We start from the raw sequence: 25,927 nt of genomic DNA, 5'->3' as shown, positions 1-25,927 counted from the left end.
CTTTTCATTGTTTTTCTGTCTGGGTCTAATTGGCGTCTCTTTTATTAATTTTTTTAAGTAATTCAGTGCCTCCTCACACTTTGTATATCCTACCTTTCAAAGTACACTATTATTTTCAAATGGTTTTACACTAGGTGTGCCTGTGCCCAGCAAACACATGCTATTTAGGCAATACCTTTTTTAAATACAAACATCTGATTTTATTTTTAGTGAGAAACAAAGTGTGAACTTTTTTTAAAGCAGCTCGATGAACCGAAGAGAGCAGGAGGGTTTCTGCTATCTGTGACAGCCCGTCACTTCCGAAGCACCACGTCCCCTCCAAGCCAGGCACAAACCGTCCCTGTGCTTTGTCACTCTTCTGTCACACCATTTATTTTTTTCCCCAAGTGTTTGCTTTCTCCCCTTATTCATTGCTGGTCACCTCTGCCTGCTCCCCAGCTAACAGAGGACAAGTCCCCATCACTGCCACTGCCATGACCCAGAGCGTGTCCTTAGGCTCTTCCGAACACAGCCCTTCAAAGGCTTAATGGTTTCTAACAAATACAGCGTTGTCTTCCTGAGCCTATGGGTTAACCAAGATAACATCATTAGAGTGAAGCACCCTCTTCATCTCAATGCATTACAGATGCTGAATCCAAAGGGAAGAGGTGTAAGTTGTTTAAGCAGCAGCTGAGTTTGATGATCATTTTATCAGAGCTTCAGTGAAGGACGTGCTCCATCCGCAGCCCCAGACTGTCTAGGTGTAGGACGGCCACTGCCAAAAGATTGGCCCCTCTGGCTTTGTTCCGGAAGTTCTGGGCTTGTGAAGCCTGAAAATATCAAAAAGTCTTCAGCATATCAAAAACGTTGCGATGCGGGGAATGAGAGGTGAACACCAACCCACAGCCGAGCAGCATGAGAGCCTGGCAGGACTGATCAAACAGCGCTGGTTTACACTCAGAAACTTTCCATCAAGCACACTAAGAGCTGTTGTTGTCCCATGGGGGCTCTGCAGTGGGACCTCGAGAGAGGTAGGAAGGCAGGTTCAGCCCTGGGGGAGCATCTTGTGGTGATGGGCATGGTTTAGTAGCTGTAAGGCACAGAGCTACCCTTCTTCCCGTGACTTAACGCTCACCACACAGCTGTGTGTCAGGCAAAGCAATACGTAGGCACACGGTGTTCAATCCAAAAGCAGGCCCCAGTGGAGAGTCCGGGCTGACCCACATAGGCGGCTGGGGTGCCACACACGCAGTCCTGAGGAGCTCTCAGTGCTTTCTACTGATTTTTAGAAGATAAACTTGACTGTTCTGTGAAGTCTGCTTGTCTTAAATAATGTTCTCTATGGTAAACAGTAAGATACCTAAAGTGAAACGCAGTCAGGAGATTAATGGTAAATGTGACACGCTTCCAAAAAGAGGCTTCTCCTGCAGGCTGCAGGGCAGAGCTGGTCCTGGCCGGGGGCTTTGCTTGGGGTATTTCGGGATGTCTCACAGTTTGACTTTCTGCTGTGTTTTGTGTTCGCTCTTCTCAATCTTTTTTTTTTTTTTTTTTTTAACAGACAGCCTAAACTCAGTCTTCAAATGAAGGTGCCTATACCTCCAAAAAGTTTTATATGCATATTTTGAAATAGATCGCTTTTTCCTTTCTGTTTATTTAGTTACCTGGTAGTAATGGCACATACAAAGAGAGGCACTTGAGAAAAATCTATCCGCTGTTGTATTTTTGTTTAACACTGGTCAGCAATAATTATTTTAGCCATATACTAGCTAAAAAAAGACTGATAATGCAAGTTTTGTGAACTAAGCTTCTAAGTTTGCAGTACATTGATTAATCTGGGTGTGTGAAAAGGGAGTTATGCTCAATAAAAGAGTATTTTGCAGCATTTAGATGTTTTCATTTAATTGCCTAATAGTGATCATGAACATAATATTCTGTAAAACTCATCATGAAGAACAAACAAAGCACATCGATTTTAACATAAATATATCCCTTGTAGTTGAAAGTTCTGGGAATGTTTTAGTGTGGTCTGCTATACCAAAATATTTAGATTATTATGAGATTTTAGTACTGAAGATAAACATACACCCTGTTTTTACTGTTTCAAGTAAAGTTTAGTGAATGACTGACAATTTGTTGATATACAACTGTGGGAAAACACTGCAGTGCTCTAAATGTATATTTTTCTTTGGTTTTGTTATATTTAGTATATGGTTTAATGAAAACTGAAGTGTTTACTACAGTTGGATCATTGTAAAAACATCTCTTACCTCGTCATTTTGTCTGCTGTGAAAAAGTACTTTCCTCTTTTTTTTTTTCTCAAATTGGCCATAGACAGTCATTGTTAACATTTAGACTCCTAGTAGCAGTAAATGCTGGGTTTTATATATATAAAAGAAAAACTTGATTTTTTTCTTTATGAACTTATTATACAACTTTGTGATTTTTATCTGATTTTATTGTAACATAAAGTTGTTTTATGTAAAAATATATAGTTTAAGTAAAATCTCTTGTCTCACTGTCTTCATTGAACATCTCACAGTCTTCAATGAACATCCTATACCTGAAGTGTTTCAGGTGGTTGTGACGCTGAACTCAAGGTAATCCCGTTATTTAATAAGAATGTGATTTTGATCTATACATGTGCTATAGTGCCTTAGATAGACCCTCTTTAAAACCTTTTTCCATGAGGTGGAGCTTAAAAGCCTCTGCCCTCTTTCACTTCTTTTATACTGTTAGTACATCGAGGGCTGAATGGGTACATGCATGCTACACTGGAAAAGTAGTTTCTAGAAATACAGTGGCATGAAATTTGGGACTTAATGCATGCTGAGAAATGCCTATCACTAGAAGAAGGCTTTTTGTCACCTCTTCTGGAGGATGCTCAGGACTGAGTATACCCCAAGCCCAATGGTAGCCCTGTAACAGATGAAGCAGCCCCAGGGGCAGCTAGAGCTGCTCTGACATTTTCTTCGGTAGGATTAATAAGACACAGAATTAACTCTTTGCTTTAAAATTAGAGGTGTTTTGACATCAATCATCTTCTCTGTCAGCAACCAGAGGTTAACAAAAGCCCTCTCAGAGGAGGGTTTACCAATGTCCCCACTGGTGTCCACTGACACAGTCCTTGTTCAACAGCCCATCCCTGGGGAGGAGGTAACGCTGCAGTGCAGCTCCAGATTGCACACAAACATGTTCTCAGCATCATTGTATTCATCGTACAGAAACAGTATTTGCTGTCTTGGCATCAGCCCAGGCTTTCCCAAAGGAATTTAAAAGGCTTGAAGAATGTTAAATGGATAAGGCTCACTGCGCCTTTGTTACTCTGGGTTACAAGGCTGCAAATGTCAGGCTTGGGGTGAGCAAGAAGCACATCTGCCCCTGACCTTTCGCCAAAGCTCTTCTACAAGGAGCCATCAATAGCTCTGACAAGCCGCTCAGCAAACTTGAGCAGTCCATGAGCTCTGAAAGCAGCTTATGTGTGCTGCAGAAGAATGCAAGTGGTCAGCGGGAAAGGCTGCTCCTCACTGTCTGCTTGGCGTGCAGGTGATGAACGCTTCCAACAGAAACAGCTGGGCTGGAGAGCCGTCAGGGAAATCAGCTGCTGCGTGCCGATAATCCCTTCATTTTCACTTTTGACTGGATTCATATCAGAAAGCTTGGAGAGCCTCCAAAATGGGGTTTGTACTTCTCGAGTTATTCATTAAACAGGTTTTTGCCTAGCTACATGGTATCGAGCTGTGATATGCCACCTTGGGATTTCTGATGAAAATACGAGCGAAGGTGAGATGAAGTTTTGGTGTAATGTTTGACACATCAGCAGATGAATGACTTTGTAATATGTGCTCCTTCTAGTATTCTCTGTGCACTCCTTGTATTCGTTCAGCAACATAGGAAAACTTAAACTCTAACATCTTTCCTTTTAGAGGGAAAAGCCACCACAGCACCACTGGGGAGTGCTGTATAAAAGCAGCGTGTTCTGGGCAAGATCACCAGGCAGGAGCAGGCTTGCTCTCTGTGTGCCACTTGTAACTGGTGACAGAGCTGAATTTACACAAAATCCCTTGTTACTCTGTCCAAACGCTTTTCATCCACCACACTTTTCATCTAAAGGCATGCCTGCACAGAACAAGGGCAGGGAACCCAAGGTGTTAGTTACCTGTTGTTCTCATCACTGTTTCCAAACTTTAGAGGAGAAGTGAGTGTTGCTCACACACAAATCCCATCCTTCTCACCACCTTTATGAATATCTTGTGGATCCTGCACACTTCCCTGCAGTAGAGACCCTCTGTCAGTTTATAAGCAGCGAAATGTCTGTGCATTTTCATCTATTTCTTTTTATCTCCTACGTAGTGTCCAAAAGCTAGTAAGTCAATTTAAAGATTTAGGACGTGAAATATCCTTTACCTAATCAGCATTGCCGACCAGAGAACAGCACAGCAGTGAGCCTAACGTGGAACAGGCCAGCCTTGTCCTGTGAACAACTGCAATGTGTGTGTGAGAGAGCAACATACAGCAGCAGTGGCTGGAGAGGTAAAGCCAGGCAGTGAACGCAGCTCTGGCCCTGCCCTGCAGCTGTGCTTCAGCCACTGCACTGCCTGGAGCAAAGCCTAACCACCCCTTACAAACAGCAGAAACTACCCTACCGGGGGCCCTGCCAGATCTGATTGCAGTTGGCAGCACTGAAGGCAGCCATCCAGCCTCAGAAATGAGCTCTACAGAGGCCAGGCGGGCAACCTGGAACACCTCTGATGGCATTACTTGACACACATCAGAGCAGGGTGGCCATGTAGCTGTCCCATGTCCCGGGCTACAAAGGTCTGAGGGCTGGTGAATTTTAAGAGCTTGGCTAACCTTTCCAAGGCAAACACCTCCAAGCTTATTGCAGTCATGCATGGCAGGGAACATCTGCCAGACTGTCGCAGCTGAGTGGTACCTAACGTGCACCTCTGCCTCCGAATCCTTCACCGACAGATCTTGCTAGCTCCCCTTCAGGTCTTAACACCTTCCTTTGAAATCAAATAACATTTCAATACCTTGTCAGAACAGCTCAATCTTCCCAGAAGCACTGTCTGACATGATCTCTAGACAGAAAGCTGTTGACTTTCATTTGGGGTGAAAATAAGAAATCCTTGTTGCCGCTTGGTTTTATTGGTGACAATTTGGGGCCAGGCCTCTTTAAGGCCCCAAATGCACAGGAGCAGCAGCTAGAAACATCTTTCTGAGTCAATCCTGCCTGAGCAGAGCTTTAAGGCCAACTGGGCTGCAATGCAGAAGACCTCTGGTAAGAAATGCACATCCTCATGCTCGTGTGTGGCAGCGGTTTGGGGCCAGCATCACTGCGTCGATTGCCATGCCGACCTCCCCTCTGGGGACGGACACCACAGTCTGCACAAGGCCTTACATACCCTGAACAACATTTCATGACAATGGTCTGCAGCTAATTATTCACATTTCTGAGCAGAAATATCCATCATTACATGAAGGACTTTGATTTGAATATTTTTGTTTTCCTTTCATGTGCTCTTCACTCCTTAATACTGGCAGTCTGCAAAAAAAGAAGTCTGTGGCTCGTTGTAATCAAGAGAGATCAAGCTTTTGCTTTTCTCCCAAGTTTCCATCATTGAATATGATTTGTTGCATATGCCTTGGATTGTGTTTAATGTATGCTGGCTGGAGGGAATTCAGACGTACAGGGAATTACAAATAACACCCGGACAAGCAACCTTTTTGCATTATCATGTCATACTGAATTGTATCAGTTTTCAAAGCAATTTATTTTTAGACTTTTGCCATTTATTTCATTGCTGCCATTAGCCATAGCTTTCATTTTACGGCAAGTGCAGGTTTGCATTGTTCATTAGCCTGGCAATGAATGATGCCAAATGAGATCCTGCAGTTTCATGAAGAAAGAACCCAAGAAAGAAATTATTTATGTTGCTCAAATCCTGCTTATATATAGCAGTGCTGGGTGCATTTATAGAGATAATCCCTGGCTCTGAAACCTGGGAAATTGCAGTGATTCACTTCCTCCTTACGGTGCAGAGGTCCCATGGTCATCAGCACAGTCATTGCAGTGGGAGGGGAATAGGTTTAGGACAGCACTGAGACACACACAAATGCTATTAAAAAAAAAAAAAAAAAAAAAAAAAGAGGCAGTGACACATTCAACAGCAGCATTGCTCTTCTCCATTAAATTGAAATTTTTGTATGCCTTGTTGGTACAAATGGAAGATGAAGGAGGTCCAGGGTCCTGGGCCCTTCATCAGGTGAGCTGTCCCCACCCTCGGGAAGCACAGCTTCAGCTTTCTTGCTTTTGTATCCCACAGGTATAGATGCTGTTATAACTTTGATTTTTGGTCATTTTGGAATACAACCACCATTGCTAATCACATCTCCTCTTTTGAAAAGAAAAGTAAATGCAAGGATAGAGTATTACTGATGTACGAGTCCCTGTTTCTGTATGTGATAAATACATGTGAAGGTTATGGGAGTGTTATGTGTGTAAACAGATAACACTGAGCATGAGATTCCCAGGAGATGCAGGATGCTGCCGTGCTTCATGCCCTGGCTGTGCTTCTCAGTCTCTTTTTTCTGTTTGCTGCTGGACCACGATGTGGCCAAGCAGACAACAAACACCCCCCCCCCCCCAACGGTGAGTGTTTCTTCATAGGTGAAGCCAACAGAGGAGGCACGTGTCAAGGGGTTTCACTAGACACCTGATTCTCCTCTGGTCCAGATGTCTCTTTACCCAGCTGAAGATTAATTAGCTGCACAGATGACTGCAACCCTGCCAGAAAGCCACTCACATCGCCATGGGAAACAGTGCTCGCAGCAATCCTGCGGGGACAGAGGCTGGTCCAGTGAGGCAGGTGCAGGTGTGGGGACCCTGCCCTCACAGGGCAGGCAGCAGCCTCGTCCCCAAGGGTCCCCACAATCTGATTCCTGCAGCATTTACCTGTGACAAGCACTCATTTGGGCACAGCAGACAGAACATATCTCTGCTTTGCCCCTCTGTGTGCCTGGCTGCGGACTCGTGTGTTCGTGCACACTTCTCAGCATAAATATTCTGAAGTACTTGGCCTGACGGCTCTGGAGGAGGGGACGGCAGCAGAGTTTCCGTGTAGGCTAGGGGACGTGTAGGCGCTCGATCCCTTTTTGCCGTCACCGCTGCTTAGCAGGAAGAGACCGTGGGACGGGCAGTGACTCACTTGCTGATGAATATCGATTCGAGCATCTTTCCTGGAGCAGGACAGATCCGCTTTGTCACCCCAGCGCCTGTAGTGCCCACTGCTGAAGGGCCAGGACCCCATCACTGGTCCTGGTGCTCTCAAACCCACCTCAGTGGGAGGCAGATGGAAGCTGGGCTGGAGTGGGGGCAGCTGCTGGTTCTGAGCTATGCTGTGCTTTTGAACAGACATCCATAGGGTGGTGTTCAGAGCAAGGCAAGACATACTGCCTTGGGACAGAGGGCATTTGCAAGTGTTGTTATGACATTAAGAGTGACTAACTGAATCGAACTGGGATCAGACCACTCTCCCAGTACAACACTGAGCACCTTTTCCCAGCTGCAGCACAGCCAGGAGGGAGGGGATGGTGGATATCTGCATTTCCCTGGTTTTGGGATAACGAGCTGTTAACCATCAAAACAGAAGCCATGTGAGAGCATTTTCCCACACTCTGGCATCCTTTGGATATCAGCAGTGCAGCTTTGTGTTTTGCTGTGGCTTGCTGCTGCCTTTTCCCTTGGGATGCACTTCTTCAGGGCTGGCTGTGCTCACCTGCAGCCCGCTGCCCTGAAAGCTGCTTTTTGTCCATGTCCTCTGCTCTTTGCTGGAGATTATTCTGGTCCTTCAGGAGGTGCCATTTCCCCCAGCCAAGGGCTGAAGTCAGAGGATGAAGCCCCAAAACTGTGGCAGATAAACCTGGAGGATTTGCTTGGGAGGTGATAGGAGGGGAGCTTGAGAAGAGGCTGAGGAGCTGGGGCAGGAGGGGGTGTCCAAGGGAAAATAAGCAAGGGTAGATTGTGGTTAAATATCTTTTCTGAGCACTTAGTGGATCGTTTTTAATGCTAGAGCAATGGCTTGCTAAGGATGGCTTGTTTTACACAGCATTTTTCACTAGTAGCTGAGCTGTTAATGTCACTGCTACCTGAGCAGATTTAATTCTGCTGCTTCTTGCTTTCAGCATAGCATGACATGCTGAGAATGAAAATCACACGCTTTTTCACCAGGAAAAAAAAAATGCCATGTTCAGGAGCAGCTTCCAGTGTGTGCTCCCTCCACAGGGATTCAGTCACATATTGTTCTGAGCTGTTTCCACTGCCAGGCGCTGCCGTGGCATTTATTAAAAGATGCCTTCAATACCATTCACCTTTTATCATCACTGTGGATTTAATTGAAATGATGCATCCCTCTTTCTCACAATACCACGTTATTATGGCATGCAGTGTGCAACTGTTCTCTCTGATGCAAACAGGAAGTTTGGGCATTAAAAATGCTTTTCAGTTGAAAGCATGTGTAACCTCAAATCTCATTTTTTCTCAAAGGGTGCACACTTATCTACCCACCCCTTCTCTATAAAGGACAGCAGCAAGAAGCATTTTTCATCTTTTTGTTTTCCTAATGAATGCTTTCATACTGATCAGCTTTGTTCTTCTTGCTCCAGGTGTCCTGACATACATCTGCATTTTCTCATTTTTAAGGATAAAAGAAGTGACTGGAAGTGGGCGAAGGGGTTTCTGGGGCATGAGGGGCAGCAGGAGGCCAGCAGCAGCAGCACCAGCAATGGGATTTCAGCCTTTGTCCAGCTGTTTTAACAAGAGGGCAGAGAAAGGCAAGTGCCTGCAGCTGTCAGGTATGGTGTAGCCTTCTTGTTCTGCTTGCATTGATGGTATGTCTTAAAACAGGCTAAAGAAGCAGGTAAATTCAACACCCACGCCCCTGTCAGAGCCATCCATGAGGCAGTGAAGCCTTGGAGTTGCTCAGTTATGGGTTGGAGAAGTGACACCGAGCTGGCAGGCGTTGCTCAATACCATCAACCCAGCTGCAGTCCTCGGGCCATTCAGAAGCACAAGGGCATGGGCACACGGGCTGACACAGGCTGCTCCCTGGCCTCTGCCAGCAGCACAGCTTAGAAATCAGCTGGGGGAAGGAGGAGCCCATGGTCTGAATGGGGAGAGTCCTTGGGGTCTTTAGTATCGGGTGAAGCACATTACATACATCAGTATCAATTGCCAAATGGTATTAAATGAATCCAAGGAGGCTCTTTGAGCTGAGACCACACGCACGAACCAAGTGACATCCTTCCATAAGACCCCCATTAGATCAGCCTCTGGATCACTTTGGGGTATCCACATTCAGGCCTGACTCACCTAATGCAGTATCATTTTGCAGAAGAAAAGAGTCTGTCCCCAGCCCGGGAATCAGCTCTGTGTGCTGCTGGGGGCTTCTTCACAGAGGAACTTCTTGAGGAGGAGCTTCGGAGGCGCCAGGTGCCGGCTGTGCGTGATCCTGCTCATGCTGCGATCAAAGCGCTGGGCTGACAAAGGGAAACTCTCTCCATCAGACCAAATAGTCTTTGAATACATTAACTTTAAACATCCCTAAAAATACCGCCAGCTGCTGCCTGGCCTGCCCATGTCTAGTTTGAGAGCTTACAAGCTGCCGGGACACTGACTGATTTGTAGGAACCAATTTTTGGCCTCCTTGCTGGGCTACAGCAGTTCTGTGCGCTATTAACCCTTTAAAGCCAGAGAGCTGCATTTCTCAGGTCTAACAGCTGGACAGTCAGGGCAGACTGTTCCCACTGAGGGGTCCATTTACTAGCCCCAGAGGAGATGCTTTAAAAAAGGTATTACATTTCAAGAGCTGTCACAGCAGTTCTGCAGATTAATATTAATCCTGTCTGGCAGAGCAGCTCGCCACAGAACCAAGCAGCCACCCCACTTTCTCCACTTTTTTGTCCCTGCATGGTGCAAATATCCCGGTGCGAGCAGCACAGTACAGATCACAGTCACAGAGAGCCAGAAGATAAATCTGAAAGTACTTCAGTAAGGAATCTTTTTTTTGGTCCTCTTATATTGGGGCATCTCAAAGAAAAGCTGCTGCGGCTTGGCCCTGTGGAACAAACCGAGCCTCACAGCAGCAAACGCACACATGGCTGCAGGGCACCAGTGTCCCATGGGCTGCAGTGCAGCAGCAATGCCAGGAACAGGCCTCAGGGCTTGCTGAAAACACAGCAGATTTGGAAAGATACACAACACAGCAGATTTAGAAAGATACACATCGTTCTGTTTTGTCCTTTTCTTCAGTTCTCCCTTTCCACAACCACACCGCAAAACATGAAGCTCAAGAGTCTGTATCTTACATAACCTTGAGGAAGAGCTCTCCACATTCACAGCAAGTTTTTGCTCAGCTTCATCCTACTGAAGGACGAGATTTTGTGCTCGGTCCTGTTCTGTGTGAGAAATTCAGCGCATGGGATGCTGAATTCTGTGCTATAAAACACCCCTGCCTCCCCCCAGCTCAGTGAGGCCTTCGCACCCAGCTGAGCTCAGCCTTAGCACGCGGCAGTCCCATGGGCACTAGTTCCCCTCTGCACACATCATGTCAGAGGTGGCTTGTGCTGATAAAGCATGGGCCTGTGCTTCTGCTGCCACTTTTGTCTGCTTGGTTTGCTGTCAGTGAATGGAAAAAAAAATGTCTCACTCCCAAAAAAGCAGGTGACAAAATGGTAAAAAATGAATCCCCACCTGTTGCTTCTGTCACAAAAATTGCTGCATTTACTGATTAAATAGATCTGTTTACTGTAAAACAGGGATAAGGCACCATATTTGCCAACCTGCTATCGAATTATATTTCATAAATATTTGAGAAAACATGGACATTTACATATGCCATTAGCATGATAACATGACTGCTTTACAGTTCACACTTATTATCAAAATCCAGAGTACTGTAGTGCAAGTGAATTTTGTGTCACAGCAGAATCTGAAAACGAGAGCACACTGAATCCGCTTCTGTCAGAATATATTTTTATTAAGGGTCAGTATAAATTCCCACAGAAATTATGAATCATTTTTGTCACTAATTTCCCAAAAATAGAAACAGTCTTTAAATGAAATGTGGTTGAATTTTTAAATAGTCAGGTTCCAGGCACAATGCAAATAACCGTCATTTATAAGGCTATCAGGTAATTGAAATTCATCAGAGTAGCTATAAACATGTATTGACATTCTCAGTGGAGAAATGCAGCTCTGTTTTACATGGCTACATCCAAGGAAATATTATATACAAAATTTTGGCTTTCTCCCACAGCAACAGTTCATTGCAGCTGCAAAGGTATTAAAAACACTTTGCATCTAGAAACACTACATTTAAGTTTCTGGCTAAAAAGCAAACTTTTAAGTAATTACTACAGTAGTTTTTATCTCAAACTTGATAGTAATTAACCCAATCAACACTGCTAAGCACCTTTGTAAGAACACATTTTACAACATGACAATGAGTGGAGCATCCAACGTAGTTATTTGAGTGCACTGTGTTAGACAAGCAATATTTTAAATAAATTTCTGGGCAACAGAAGTAGGAATGAAAAATTCTGAAGTATGCTAAGTGTTCTGGTCTGCCTTTACCATTACAGGCTGTGTTATACTTTTATGTGACAAAATAGATTTTCAGTTTTCATTCCTGAAGAGTTCTTGTGATAAGTATTACCTACAATGTAGGTAACAAGCTAAATAACGTATGTTTCACTTCAATATTTTATCTGTCTTCTGATGCGGTGAAAATTCTACATACTTGAGCCAGAAATATCTAATGCAAACATATTTTGGAATATATCTCATGCAAAAATAAGAATCTTGCAAGCATAATTTGGAGTATGATAACTCATGCAAAAATAAGAATCTGTAGCTCCTGTAGAAAACCATCAGGATCCTTTTACTCTACAGAAAATTTTTGCACCACATACACACACACAATCACACTTCTTTCATTTTGAAAGATACATTCTTCTACAGTGTGCAAAATGAGACCAATACTCTGTTCCAGTCAGTAGTCTGTTACTTTAAATTGGTTAGCTGTCCCATTCTCCATTATTCTGATCATTGTTTTCCTCCTCTTCAGAATCAGCAGACACTTTCTTAATTCTCTGGATGGCTGCCTTAATGCTTCTCTCCAGATCATTAGAGGATCCGTTACTGACATCTTTCTCAGTATCTTGATTCACTTTTCTTAGTTTAACTCCCTGCCGTATGGCAGAGAGGATGCTGTCTTTCACAGAGGCATACGGATTTGACTGTTCCACTTTGCGAAGTTGAACTTCTCCACGTTTTAGAGAAGCCAAAACCTCATCCATTGTACCTGCAACAGATAAGTCTATTGTTACCAGACAAAATAATCACACTTTACGAGGTAAAGAATTTTACCCATGTGCTCAGGGTTATTCCTCTCATCTTTAGTGGAGACAGGAAAAATAATGGTCCATTCTGGCACACTCTTCAGTTCCAGAGCTTGGCATTGCAGAAGCTCATAAGAGTTGAACCTTTGTATTTTGAATTGAGAATCCAGTACCTCTTCAACATAATACAAGGTTGTGCACTAACGAAGAATCATATACAAAGGAGAATGCTTCTTTTTCATCATAAATTTATGGGCTTTCAAAAAAGAATTACCGAACCAAAAAATCTCTTGTACTTTGTATTAGAAACAATCTACCATTCCTACTAGTTTGTTCAGAAGCCTGCTGAGACTGTCAATTGCATTTTTGCTCATTCAAGAGAAAAATGAAAGGATCTGAGTAGAAGAGCTTCAAACTACACCACTGAAGTCAGTGGGAGCTAGATCGGGCCCTAAGCAGGCAGGCAGCTCTTTTCTGTATGGACTTAAATATATATATAATAATAATAAAAAAAAATATCCTGTTTTACATTATTTAAATCTCAGGCTGTGTTTCTGAGCTTCATACCATAAAGAACACCACATTAAGAAAGCTTCTACTTGTTCTCTTAATACATGGTGTAATTTATGGTTTACTCCTTTTGTTGGATTCCTTGTTGCTGGCTTTGGACTGTCAGACAGGGAAGGCAGTTTCCCTGGACAGCAGTCGACTCCTACAGCCACAGGTCCAGACCATCTGTGCTTCACAGCTGAAAGTATTTTTGTCATGCGCAGCGTGTAGCGGGTTATGAGATTAACATCAAGTGCTGAAAATAAAACATTCTGCTGAATTCTGTGGTACCTTCAGAGTGATAGATATGCCAGAAAAGAATCAAGCAAAGATGCACAAAGTTGTCTTGCAAAGCCTTCCAGTAAGTTAAGTCTTAAAGCTATTAATCAGATGGGCTGCACAGTCAAAGAGTAGTCAGACTAACAAGTGATAAGAGACACTGCCTTTGGGAAGTATGATAACACATTAGAGACTATTTTCAGCAACAGAATATGAAGCTCTCCTGGCTTTTCATGTGCAAAGGCAAGAGTAGCCTATGTATAACACAATGTGTTCACAAAGCTGTTGCAGTATGTTCTTATGGCAATAATTTATCAATTACTATTACAGCAAATAACATGCTGTTTTTCTTCATAAAATGTGTATGCAACTTAGTGGATCTCTCTGATGAGCAAAAAAGGATTTTTCCTATATAAAATTAATGAAACATCAATGCTAGGCTGTGAGTGGTAGTAAATATTAGCTACTATTAATGCTGTGCCAGTAGCAGTCAGAATACTCTGGTGTACAGCTCCTGTTGCTCATCAAAGGTTTTTATGAGCATCTGTGGTACACTAATCCCATGGACCTCTCAGCCTAAAGCCAGCACACTGATCCACTGGATGCACAGTGGTTTGTCATGGTAACCTGACTGCATCTCAGGCTCTCGACTGCTTGTACTTCCTCACACCTTGGAAGAACTAAAAATGCTGAACTTTCGTCGGCATTTCTGCCTGTGGTTTGCCTTTTAACTGAGGGGATACAAAGGCTGCTTAGATGTATTGTGAACAGTCTGAAAAGGAAAAGGAATGTACTACATTTAAAGACCTGCTTCAGTCTAGTATAAGCTCTACTGTGAAAAATGACAATAAAAAATTGCTGCCTTCTGACTTAGATCAATCTGCCTGACATAGTAAGAGTATCTGCTTGCTTTAGAGGCAAAAATAAGCCTGTTAGCAGGATGTAACCAGCACAGCCTTGAGAGGCTGCTGAGTTCTATTCTCATTCAAACTACTGTGTTTCAATTGCAGAGTTCAGCCTTCAATTACACCTGCACGATCTTACTAACAAAGCAGAGGTGTAACAGAGCAGAATTTTTGCCCTAGGAATACAAGTATGCCAAAGCTATCCATCTGCCTTTCAAATCCTGGTTGAATTCTGCATGAATTCTCTTAAGAAACCTTTATTTAGAAACAAAGCACACCAATGGACACAGGCTGTGCATACCTTAGAAATGCAAGCAGCCCAGCTGCTAGCTCTGTAGTACCAAAATCACAAACACTAAAGAATAGCCTTAGCACAACCACAGATTTACCCACAGTAGTCTTTTGCCTGGACAGGTGATTAATCCACCATCAAAATGATACATTCAGTTCAACTGCTGGAAAATTGTGGCAAGAGTAAGTTTAATAATAAAGACTGCTTCTCATCAGCATGAGTAACAAATCCTCTCTCTCCTTGGAATTTCCTCTGACACCTTTCTACCTATTACACCACTGGGATCATGAGAAATACAGGTCTTGAATTAAGATCTCCTCAGAATTAGTAGTGCTGTCATTAAGCATGTTTTAATCTAACTTGTAATGCTGTACTTTACAGATGCTGGATTACAGCAGAAATTCAAACATGGTAAGAGATTGACCAGAACGTCCAACTTGACAGCATTTCCCAAAAACACTGAATGACACACTCTGGAAGTCAGGACCCTGAGCACATCAGACTGGATCAACAGATCAGTTACTCATTCAGGGTCCTGAGTAACAGTCAGTGTTATTTATTTTATGTGGTCTCAATCAAAGCTCTCTCAGGACTCCACTGTCTTGAGTGAGAGCGCCCACTACTACTGGCCAGAAACAGAGGAATGGAAAACTGGAAAATAAAAACAATGAAAAATGAAAAACACCAGTCAATGTGAGCCTACTTACCTATGCAATTATTTATAGACCTCATGGATGAGTCATCCTGTTTGTGCAGTGCAGAGCTTCCTGCAGGGCCATCAGCTCTAAGGGGAAGTGGCTTGTCCTCTACTGGAGATCGTGTCTTTAAATGGAGAGGTAAGGGAGGAGGTGGGGGGGGAGGTGGTAGAGGTGGCGGTGGTGGTGGAGGGGAGGATGGAGAGACCACCAACTCTTCACTGTCCTTTTGTTGCTTTGATTTATCAGCAGTAACAAAAATCTGGACAGGGATATCTGCTGGAATATTCTCCTGTGGAGCTTCTGATGCTTTGGTTTCTACTATCAGCAAGCTCTTTGGCTGCTCTGGTTCTGGCCTTGTTCTTAATGAAGGCGGAGGGCACGGTACTGCAGCCCGTTGGGTGACACTTCGTGGCAACCTGAGACTGAGAGGTTGTGGACGAGATGTTTTCAGCACAACATGAGCTGGGCACTTCTAAAAAACAAATGGTAAAGCAAAGAGTCACATCTCCATTGGTTTGGCCAAAACAGCATCCCCAGAGACAAAAAGCCACAGAGCACAAACCTGTACCACTCAAGGAGAACACTGAATACTGACCAAGGAACATAAAGGTATTTCTTTCCAAGTCATTTCCTCATTTCTATTCTTTGCAGCAGGTTCTGCACCTGGAAACTACTTCCTTAGTAGACTGAATCCTCACTACACACAATCCTTTCAGGCTACCCAAGCAGAGGTCTCCAATTTGGATCATGCTCACTTGTGAGCTCTGGCTACTTTCTGGTAAGTTCAGACACCATTTAGGACTACTGCAGTTCACATTACTTACCTCCCTGAATGTCTTCAGCCTCTCCAGTGTTTTCTGACGTTCCTGGCTTATCCAAGCTTTTTTCTTTTTCTCCTCCTCTTTTTGCTTGTCTCTTTTCTGCATTAAAACACAAGTAAGAGAGCATTTACGTGTGAAAGCAAGCAGCTGCCAGATTCTCCAAGGCTGTTATTGAGTACTCACTATCTGTATGCTGTGATGCTGCAGGAAGCGTTTCTTGCACTCTTCTGCCTGTTGCAGTCTCTGTTGATGTTTTGCTTCACATTGATCCTGGTAGAACAGCAAAATCCATGAAGTACTTGGTTAGTTCACGTTCACTGTGTGCCATCAACTCCCGTGTACAAGCCACTAACGATGACCAAGGCCAAGTGCTTGGCTGTGCCATGAAGGATGGCTAAGCTCAACAGGTGGCAGATGTGAGACCCTGAAGGTTATTTACATGGGACTCCTTCATGGCTAAAGCCAATGAGATTTTTTTTTATCCTAACTAATGAGAGGGTTATTCATGCTCCAAAGGGAGTATACCCAGATCTTAACAGACCCCTCTTTCTTACATGTAGATTAAAAAAAAAAAAAAAAAAAAAGCAACAAACTGAAGAAATTTCACCCAAGTACTACCTAGAGGAATGGGGCACTAAGATATGAGAAAGAAGGCAAGAAGGAAGTTAGAATGGCACTGCACAAATACAGGGCTACTTTCCCTCTGTCCGTTATTTGCCATAGCTCCTACATACAAAGGTGAGGGAAGCAAAGGTATGTGAAGCACAACAAATGCCTAACAGGGGTACATTTTGTTAGTAACAAAGTGCCTCAGAGAAACTGCAGGCTTCAGGATTTTCTCCAGGAGTCGCTATTTGTCACTGTACAGAGGGGAATTATCCACATGGCTGTGTAAGCATTTGCAAATCATCTGGCATTCGGCTGTAGTGTTATGTAACCAATAGACAGCAATTAAGTGAATGAAAACAGAAGCAAAGGAAGTGTCTGCCAAGGAAGCAGTTGCAAGCAAGAGACAATGATCATTCACAAAGCGTTTCCAGTGTCATTCCCACTTTGTCCCGGCTAGCAAAGGGCAAATGGCCAGACAGACTTGAGCTTAAACTCTGCTCTCTGCCTCAGCAAAACTGTGCAGGTATAAGGTAAGCCCAGCTCACTGGGGAGGTTCATGAGAGTCAACTGTGATCTCAACTTGTGTCTTCCTACTGTTCTGTTTCAAATGGGAAAAAAAGAGAAAAAATGCCTTTTACACAGAACTGAGAGGCTGGAGAGAGAATTGCAGTAGTCAGATCTCCCCTTCCCTCCCATTCAAAGGCAATGTAAGCATCGCTGTGTGGGTTCTGTCAGTGCAGCTTCCTTCATTGCAGGCCAGGTTTTCTCCTGTGCTGCAGCTGCTTTGTGAAAGGCTGCCAGGGCAAAGCTCCAGCTGGCCACAGCAGGGCTCTGCACGAGGTTCAGATGATAGGGGAACACCTCCTGGGTCACCCACATGTCTGTGCTCTCAATACACTTGAGAGACACTTGCACCACACAGTGGAGAGTAAAGTTGGCTTAAAAATCACATTGCCCCTCTTTCTGCTTAGGAGGCCTTGGCACCACATCACTTATCATCTTGCACACTCCACCCAAACCCTTGTTGATTCCTCTCCGTCCCTCTTGAGTCAACACTCATGACATCAGCTACAGAAAATGCACATCTCCAGGACTGCATTTACTTTTTTGTTCCTGAGGTAGGCTCTCCTCGCACAGACAGTCCCACGCTTTGTCTCCAACTGTTTAATCTTCTGCCTCAGCATCGTCATTTCTGACAAGTTAGTGCAATGTTGTTCCATTGTCTGTTCAATGACCTTGAGCTCCTCAGGATTTTCACATGTATCATAGTAAACAACTTCATCCTGTTTCTCTAGAAAGGCATTTGGCATTTTTTTAAAAACCCAAAAATTGCCACAGTTATTTAAACATTTAAAGAACTAATGACATTTTAAAAGCCACTGAAGGCAGTGAGTTAGTTATTAGAAAGTGTAATGCTCCAGAGCCGAGCTTGGTCCTTCAAAGTCTTACGCAAACACGTCATGTTACTCACAGGGGTGCTTTGCAGGATCAAATTTATGTTGTTAGCATTTGCTGTTATTTAGCTTCCTCTTTCAAATGTCTCTCTGTGCTTTAACTCCTACCTTCACCGATTGGAGTTTTCCTGGAAAACTGAAGACTGTTCTAATCAACACTGGGTGACTTATTTTATTATTTACCAGGTTTTAATTATGCAACAAGCAGGAGTGATGTTTACCTCAGGGCATACACAGTAACAGAGAATTCATAGAGCACGAATAAACATAAACAAGACTGATGCCTATTTTTGTCATAAATATGTTATGAACAGACACTTAAATGGGAACATAAGCAGCACTCAAGTAGCATCTAGCTATAATCACTTCTTTTTGTCATTACAGAAGTATTTTGCTATTTCTACATGTTAAATTACAACAGATTTGTGATGAAATCTGGACCCATTACAGCAGGTCACAATTTTCACAGTTTCTATACAAAGATCCTGTAAATACATGATCAGTAAACATTTGCAATAGAAGTTACTCAACATGCCAAACCAGTGAGTGCGTGCATTTATCACAGCTGCTGTCAAGATGAGCTATCAAGTACAGCTTTCTTTTTGAAAACTTGTGTTATCAATTAAGTGTCAGAAGGCCATATTACAGATGCTACAGCACCTATGTGTTCCATTGATGCTTTCTACTAGTGAAACTTAAGTAGGAAAAATCTTTTTTTTTTTTTTAATGTATTTTACAAAGACAGAGATGTCATACCACCACTCCTGTGTCTTGGATACGTCCTTAAGTATTTCTTCATTCTTACCTTTGATCTGCCTCCTCAAAGCATCCAACTGTACAATGAGCAGCATCTCTTCATGTTTCAATACCTCAAGCTGTACATTATATAATTCTAGTTGGGTTTCATAATAATGTATTTCTAGCTCCTCCACCACAGCTAGATTCTCTTCTTTTTCATCAAGGTTCTCCATCTGTACAGCCCCAAATAGAAAATAAAAAGCATTAATAACAAAATAAGCACATGGGAAACAAGCACACATGCATGAGTTAAGATACACAGATGCCCAAGTGTCTGCACAGAGCCTGGCCTAACTGGTAGCTGCTTAGGTGGGGAAATAACGTAACATTAGAAATGGATTGGAGCAGAACTCCAAGGAGCAGAGTCTCATTAGCCTAAAGTTGTAATTTTACCTTAAGTCTACCACAAAAGACTTCATTATAATCTGCACAAATAACATTACTACTACTCTTGGAAAATAAAAATCAGGTACTCCTAGCAGCAGTTAGATAACCTCAAATAGAAAAGATCAGAAAATAAAATTAAGTAAATATCTCAAGTTTGAAGTGTCTACTGAAGATAATAGCTGCTCTTTATCTTCCTAGAACTAACAATTTTAAAGGTTAGTGCCATAAATGCTAACATGATACTTGAAATGTAATAATTTATCTTAACCTTTCCTAAATGCCTTCATGTGTGAAGGAACAATTTAAAAAAACTAGAAACAAGTATTTTTTCATAACTTAAAACTGTGCTCAAAACCACCTAGTTCAAGCCGTTTGCTTCTTAATTTTTTTTTTCCCTAAACTGTGAAGAAACACTAGGTTGTTAAGGTTTTAATTCTGAAGTATTTATGCACATTTGGGTCAGCTCTGCAACCCCGTAAAATACTACGCACAGAATGCAGGTGCTTTGCTGAAAGAGGCCTTTCTCAGCTGTTTCATAGCCAAGGAGTTTGAAAATCTCCCCATGATCCCTTTGGTAGATTTTGACCAGCCTTTCACAAAATGTTGACAGAAAAGGAGGCTTTGCAGGGTCTTACGTTTTTCTGAATGGCAGCTCTCTTCTGTTTCACGCATAATTCTCTTGCCCTCAGATGCTGAAGGGTTTCTTTAGCTAACATACATTTCAGGTTTTCTAGTCGTGGCAAAGCTGATGCCCAGGTGGCTTTACCAAATCTTTCCTGATCTTGTTCCATCTGTTTCTGCATTGCTGCAGATTAAAACATTGCAATAAGATGAGAGAAATGCAGTAAACTAGTAACACTAGCGCGTTTCTACTATAGATGCAATAGTAAAAATGCTGATGCTGCTAAACAATTTATGAATCTTCTTCAGAAATTACAAGAAAAAACAATTGAATTTATGATTTTGTATAGGTAAGCATTTTGCTTACCTATACAAAAATGCTTACCACAGACATGTCGTAACAGTTACACAGTGATCTACCCAGTTAACACATTGAAATCCTTGACGCTTGCATACCAAGGGTTAAAAGCATGAGTGTTTTTTGTTCACAGGTTTGCAGCTGTGAAGTCTCGGTCCTTGATAATGTTTACGTGCAAGCAAAATGCAAGGCATAAATCAAATTGGTTAACCGATGTCAGTCTTAGACGAATAAAATGTTTCTTTATTAAGCTGGACACTCACCCTAACAACAGGGTCTGCCAAGAGAGACTAGCAAAGGTGCTAAGAGGAGCTCTCAGTACCATAAATCAAGTACTTAGGAAACCTTTTGTGTAAATCATTCTGATTACCTGTTAAAGCCTTTACAGTTTCCTTGAAGTAGTTCACAGTTATATCCTGAATGGAGCACACAGCATTCTCAGCTCGCTTAGTCCATTCTTCAGCATCTTTCTGCAAAGCTGCTACTCTTTTAGGCCCCAAATTATCATACTGCAAAGATTTCTGCAAGGAGACAGAATTCTCAGTTATCAGCTGGTTACCATAGTGGTGAAGCCCACATTACGCTGCACTGACAGACAATTCAAGCAAGGCACAGCTCAGTGGCAAACATGACCTTCCCCTCACCTGCCACAAAGTGAATCACTGCTCATGCTTGTGCATTACCCCGTTCCTCATTCTCTGGTTAACTCAGAACCTTTGATCCCTAATCGTGACTTTAACATTCGCTTTCGATTAGTGAATTGGGTTATTTAAGAAAAATACTTCTTAAAATATTTTTAAACTACCATCTTAAAAATCATGACCAACAGAAGTGTTTCAGTTGTTACTAAAAGTAACCCAGAAATACTCTTCTACGTGCAATGTTCTCTTCTATTTTTCCCCCATGTGTTGACAGCACTTCACACTGTCAGGTTCTCCAGCTTGGCAGACTTTCACATGGGAACAGGGATAAAGAAAAGAAACATAAGAGTATTTTCAAGTCCAAAGAGAGCACATGGGTACAAGACTAGTATTCAAATCCTTCTTTTTAAAAAAATCCAGATTTCATGAGCCTAAGCACCCCTTTGAATTATTTATATAGAGGCCAACTTTGTGTTTCATCCATTCCAATTTTCATTTTACAGCATACTTAAAACAGTTCAGCTCTTTTCTGGAACATTAACAGCTTATTTAAATTTGAACAGACCATTTAAGGAAAAATCAAAATAGTAGATGGCTCTCTTTTCCAGGGATATCATAACTTTCAGTATGTGTTTCCAGTTTAACATGCACATAAAATTAAATTGATAAAGTGGCAAGTTTGAGTCTGTACTTCTAAAGAGGCTGTAGCAGCAACAGAGAACTGCTTGGGGTGGTAAGGTCTCCTCTGCCTTCTGTTCTACTACCACAGCTGAGGTAATGTGTCCCAGCACTGGGGGGATGGCATTCTCGATGTCACAAACTAAACCCACTGAACAAGGGCTACTCAGATCTCCAAATTCAGCTCACTGAAGAATAGTCCACAGACAGGTGGTGCTTGGGGATGTTTCCCTTTCAAGTCCTCAAAATGTAGGGAAAGGGGAACACTGGTGGAATATGGCTGCACTTCTATTCAAGCCAGTACCACGGACTCAGACATCACCCGAGAGTGGTCCTGCCCTACCTCTGAATTTCTCTGTCACGTTTGGTAGATTTGCAGGGGGGAAGTAAGTGAAGACAAAACCAGAGAATGTTAAATGATTTGAGCTCCAAGAGCAGCCAACGCCCCGCTATGTAACTTGGCCTTTCACTTGATAAGGGCAGACCCACCAGGATTTCCAGTTTGTACAGTGTCGCCAGTTCTCGCATATCTCTGAAGGGCTGCAGCAAATACTGGTAGAACTGCGTCGCCATGGTTACCAAATCCTGATAAGCTTCGTCTTCTTCTTCATAAACCTTCATCAAAGCCACCATTGTGTCAGCACTTTTATGCTGCTGGAGAACCTAGGGGGATAAAAGGTAAATAAGAGTTAGCTGGTTTGCATTTGTGTGTGCTGACTGCCAACAAGGGAAGCACCTGCTCTTTATCTTTGGATGGCATAGGCAAGGCTTCCCGGTGTGCCAGGCAGTCAGCAGCCACCCCCAGCAGGAAATATCATTAGCATCACACTCTTAAGGGTACTAATTGCTGCATGTTGCATTAGGAGACTGAAAGGAACATCAGACCTAGGGCCATCCACGTCAGGAATTCCAGTAGCTGCGTGCAGGTGACTTGGTCACTGGTTTTTGGAAACACAAGTGGTAAATGGGAATTCTGCAGACTGGAAGGACAAGGAAAGTATTCTTGAACTAGTTTTTGCATCTCTTCCACAATTACTGAATGCCTGCTAAAGAGTTTCTGGACCCCAAATTTCAGATTTGGCAATGGAAACATCAGACTGCCATCTAAAAATAAGAATTCAGAACCAGATTCCTACTCCTAATATAGCCTGCAGTTAAGTTCCTTTATCATTTGCACAATTTGTGATAGCTTTCTCTAATCTCAGGCCTAGCAATATTACTTTGTAACCTGTAATTCTTCCAGTGAATGACTCTTTCTGACACATCAGCCCCATCTGAGATCTTTATCTGCTCTTTGACAAAAATGAAGTTGGAAGCTTCCCCTCAATTACTTGTGCTTCTTATTGGTACCAATAAAAACTTCAAAAACTCTTCTTTGATAACAGCTGCCAGGGACCATGGTGCACTCTACACACCAGGACACGGTGAGCCAGCTGGAGGAGCACAGCTGAGCTCTGCTGAGGAACACAGAGCTTCCTGGAAGGACACTGCTCGCTCTACGGCTCCTTAAGGGAAGGGAACAGGGGGGTGCTTGGTGCTACAAGTGGGGAAAACAAAGCCTCAGAAACACGGGCTTGATTGTGCCTCAAATGAAAAGCACTGGAATTAAGCTACCACCTTTGCTCTTGCCCACTGGGTCGGGGTAAGAAGGATCACAGCAGCAAGAGTCCAGCTGCAGAGCAACCTCCCCAGGGAAGGTCTGTGGAAGTAAGCTCAAGGGCACTGCCTGCCCATCCTCTTCCCAGGCCCAGCACAGTGGGACAAAAGGATATGAATGCATTGTTTCTGATAATCCCATCAGTCCTGTGGCCCCTTATACAGTTGCAGGAGCCCGTGGTAGCTCACAGCTCCAGGGCTCACCTGTAGGAATTTAACACATACACAGTGCCAATGCCTAACAGAAACACTTGCTGCTCCTGGAGGCTGTTTACAGTGCACAGAGGGAAATTACTTGTGAAATTCACAAGTCACCTCCTGATAAAGGAGGAGCTTATGGTATCAAAGGGAGAAAGGGCTAACAATTAGCTCATAAACCATTAGGCCAGACTTTGACACTCAAGAACTCTGACCACAAAACACCTATCTGGTGCAGGCCCGCAGCTTTACTTGGTTTTAATGAAGAACTTGACGAAGAAGCCCCCAGTGAAAGGCATCACTGAACCTGACCACGAAAGGCGTCAGTGCAAAGAGGCTGACACCTTCACAAAGAGGCTGGAGAACTACGTCACGCTTGTACTTTCACTTCTGGTTGTCATTCCACTCGGTGCACACCGCCGGGTATTTTTAGCAGCGTGTTCTTGTCGGAGCACTTGCAGCTTAAGCAAGCCCCTGATGTCTTACACCGAGCTGGGTTATTCCCCACTTAATACAGCCGGGCTCGCACAGGGCGAGGACACCGTAGTTGAGGGCACTGTCTTAGCAGTTCCTGGTCACCAGGAGTGTCTGAGCTGAGCGCTGGGCAGGCCCAGGGGCAGGAAAACATCACACACACCCCCCTCGCTCCCTCCCTACCATCCCAGGCCCCTACAGCCGAGCACCACGCCCGACCCCAGGGCTCCACGACCACCAGGGGCCGAGCCCCGCTGCCCTCACCCCCTTCCCACCCCCGGGGGAGGGCCGTACCAGCCGCAGGGCCTCCTTGGCCCGGGCCAGGTGCCCTCGCAGGGCCCTCCCGCGGAGCTCGCGGAGGCTCTCGAAGTACTCCTCGTCGCGGGGCCGCTCGGCGGCGAACAGGGCGTCCAGCAGCACGCCGCCACCGCACAGCTCCAGGGCCCAGCCCAGGTAGCGCTCCAGCGCCCGGCACAGCTCCTGCGCCTCCGCCTCGTCCAGCACCGGGGCTCCACCGGGGAACAGCAGAGCCCAGAGCCCGGTGGCGGCGGCGGAGCGGGGCAGGGCGGGGAAGGCGGGCTCCAGGCGCGGGCACACGGCCGCCAGTTGCCGGTGGACGCCGAGCAGGGCCGGCGCCGAGAAGAGCCCGGCCCAGCTCCGCGGGGCTTCCCCCTCCGCCCGGCCGTGGCAGGTGACGGCGAAGGCGTCCTCCGCGGCGTTCCAGCCCACCAGGAAGCGGAGCCGCGGCGGCGGCTGCTGCGGCGGGGCGAAGGCGGTGTCGCGCACGGCCACCCAGCCCTCCAGGCTGTCCGCCGCCGGCTCCGCCATGGCGCCGCGGGACCGGCCCGGGACCTTCCCCCGCCGCCTTAACCAGGGGCGGTGCTCAGCGCGCCGCTACCATTGGTGGGGAGCCGCCAGGGGGCGGGGACTACTGGGGTGGGTGGGGTTTATCGGGGGGGTGGGCGGGGCTTCTCGTGGTGGGTGGGCGGGGCGAGCAGCGCCTCACGCCAGCGGTGTGGAAATAAATAAATCACACAGAATCACAGAATTTCTAGGTTGGAAGAGACCTCAAGATCATCGAGTCCAACCTCTGACCTAACGCTAACAGTCCCCACTAAACCATATCCCTAAGCTCTACATCTAAATGTCTTTTAAAGACTTCCAGGGATGGTGACTCCACCACTTCCCTGGGCAGCCTGTTCCAATGTCTAACAACCCTTTCGGTAAAGAAGTTCATCCTAAGATCCAACCTAAAACTCCCCTGGAGCAACTTAAGCCCATTCCCCCTCGTCCTGTCACCAGGCACGTGGGAGAACAGGCCAACCCCCACCTCACTACAGCCTCCTTTGAGGTACCTGTAGAGAGCAATAAGGTCGCCCCTGAGCCTCCTTTTCTCCAGGCTGAACAAGCCCAGCTCCCTCAGCCGCTCCTCGTAGGACTTGTTCTTCAGGCCCCTCACCAGCTTCGTCGCCCTTGTCTGGACCCACTCAAGCACCTCGATGTCCTTCTTGTAGCGAGGGGCCCAAAAAATAAACAAATAAATAATGTCTGGGGAGTGAGGGCTGAGGGATAGGCGTGGCGTGTGGAAAAAAAAAAACAAAAACACACAGAATCTGTAAGGTTGGAAAAGACCTTCAAGGTTATCATGCCCAACTATCCCCCCACCACCAATATTGCCCACTAAAGCCATGGCCCCTAAGCACCACGTCCAACCTTTCCTTGAACACCCCCAGGGACAGTGACTCCACCACCTCCCTGCGCAACCCATCCCAATGCTCTGACTACTCTATTATTTTATTAAATATTTATTATTATTTAATATAATTATTATTAGTGGCTATTATTTATGTTATTAATATTACTGTTTAATATCAATCATTATTATTTAATAATAATATTATTTGACTATTATTTTATTGGATAATAATTATAATAAAAGAGGCATTATTTTCATGAAAAACAGTGTGCAGAGCACATCAGCCAAGTGCGAGGCAGCACCGCCACCTTCCCTCAGGGAGAGTGGCACCAGGTTCACCTCAGGGGCTGCCGCCATCTTCCTGCACTGCTGTGGTGTCAGTTGCTCACTGCCCAGGGCACAGTCACAGAAAGCTGCCATGTGCCAGCAGTCTTC

The 25,927-nt window shown here is 44.5% G+C and overlaps 1 protein-coding gene across 1 annotated transcript; it reads right to left on the bottom strand.

Moving 5' to 3' along the window:
• Positions 1–10,989: 10,989 nt before the first annotated feature.
• WHAMM (WASP homolog associated with actin, golgi membranes and microtubules) lies at positions 10,990–24,678 on the bottom strand. Its single transcript, XM_005026944.5, has 10 exons — positions 24,091–24,678; positions 21,958–22,131; positions 20,520–20,670; positions 19,806–19,975; positions 18,791–18,956; positions 17,635–17,822; positions 16,106–16,192; positions 15,926–16,021; positions 15,111–15,573; positions 10,990–12,341 (listed from the first exon to the last, which is right to left on the bottom strand). Exons 1-10 carry the CDS (start codon positions 24,622–24,624, stop codon positions 12,055–12,057), a joined length of 2,316 nt encoding a protein of 771 aa, XP_005027001.6. The 5' UTR covers positions 24,625–24,678; the 3' UTR covers positions 10,990–12,054.
• Positions 24,679–25,927: the final 1,249 nt, after the last annotated feature.

Source organism: Anas platyrhynchos, chromosome 11 (genome assembly GCF_047663525.1).
Source record: "Anas platyrhynchos isolate ZD024472 breed Pekin duck chromosome 11, IASCAAS_PekinDuck_T2T, whole genome shotgun sequence".
Classification (NCBI taxonomy): domain Eukaryota; kingdom Metazoa; phylum Chordata; class Aves; order Anseriformes; family Anatidae; genus Anas; species Anas platyrhynchos.
This window is presented reverse-complemented; position numbering and strand designations above follow the sequence as displayed.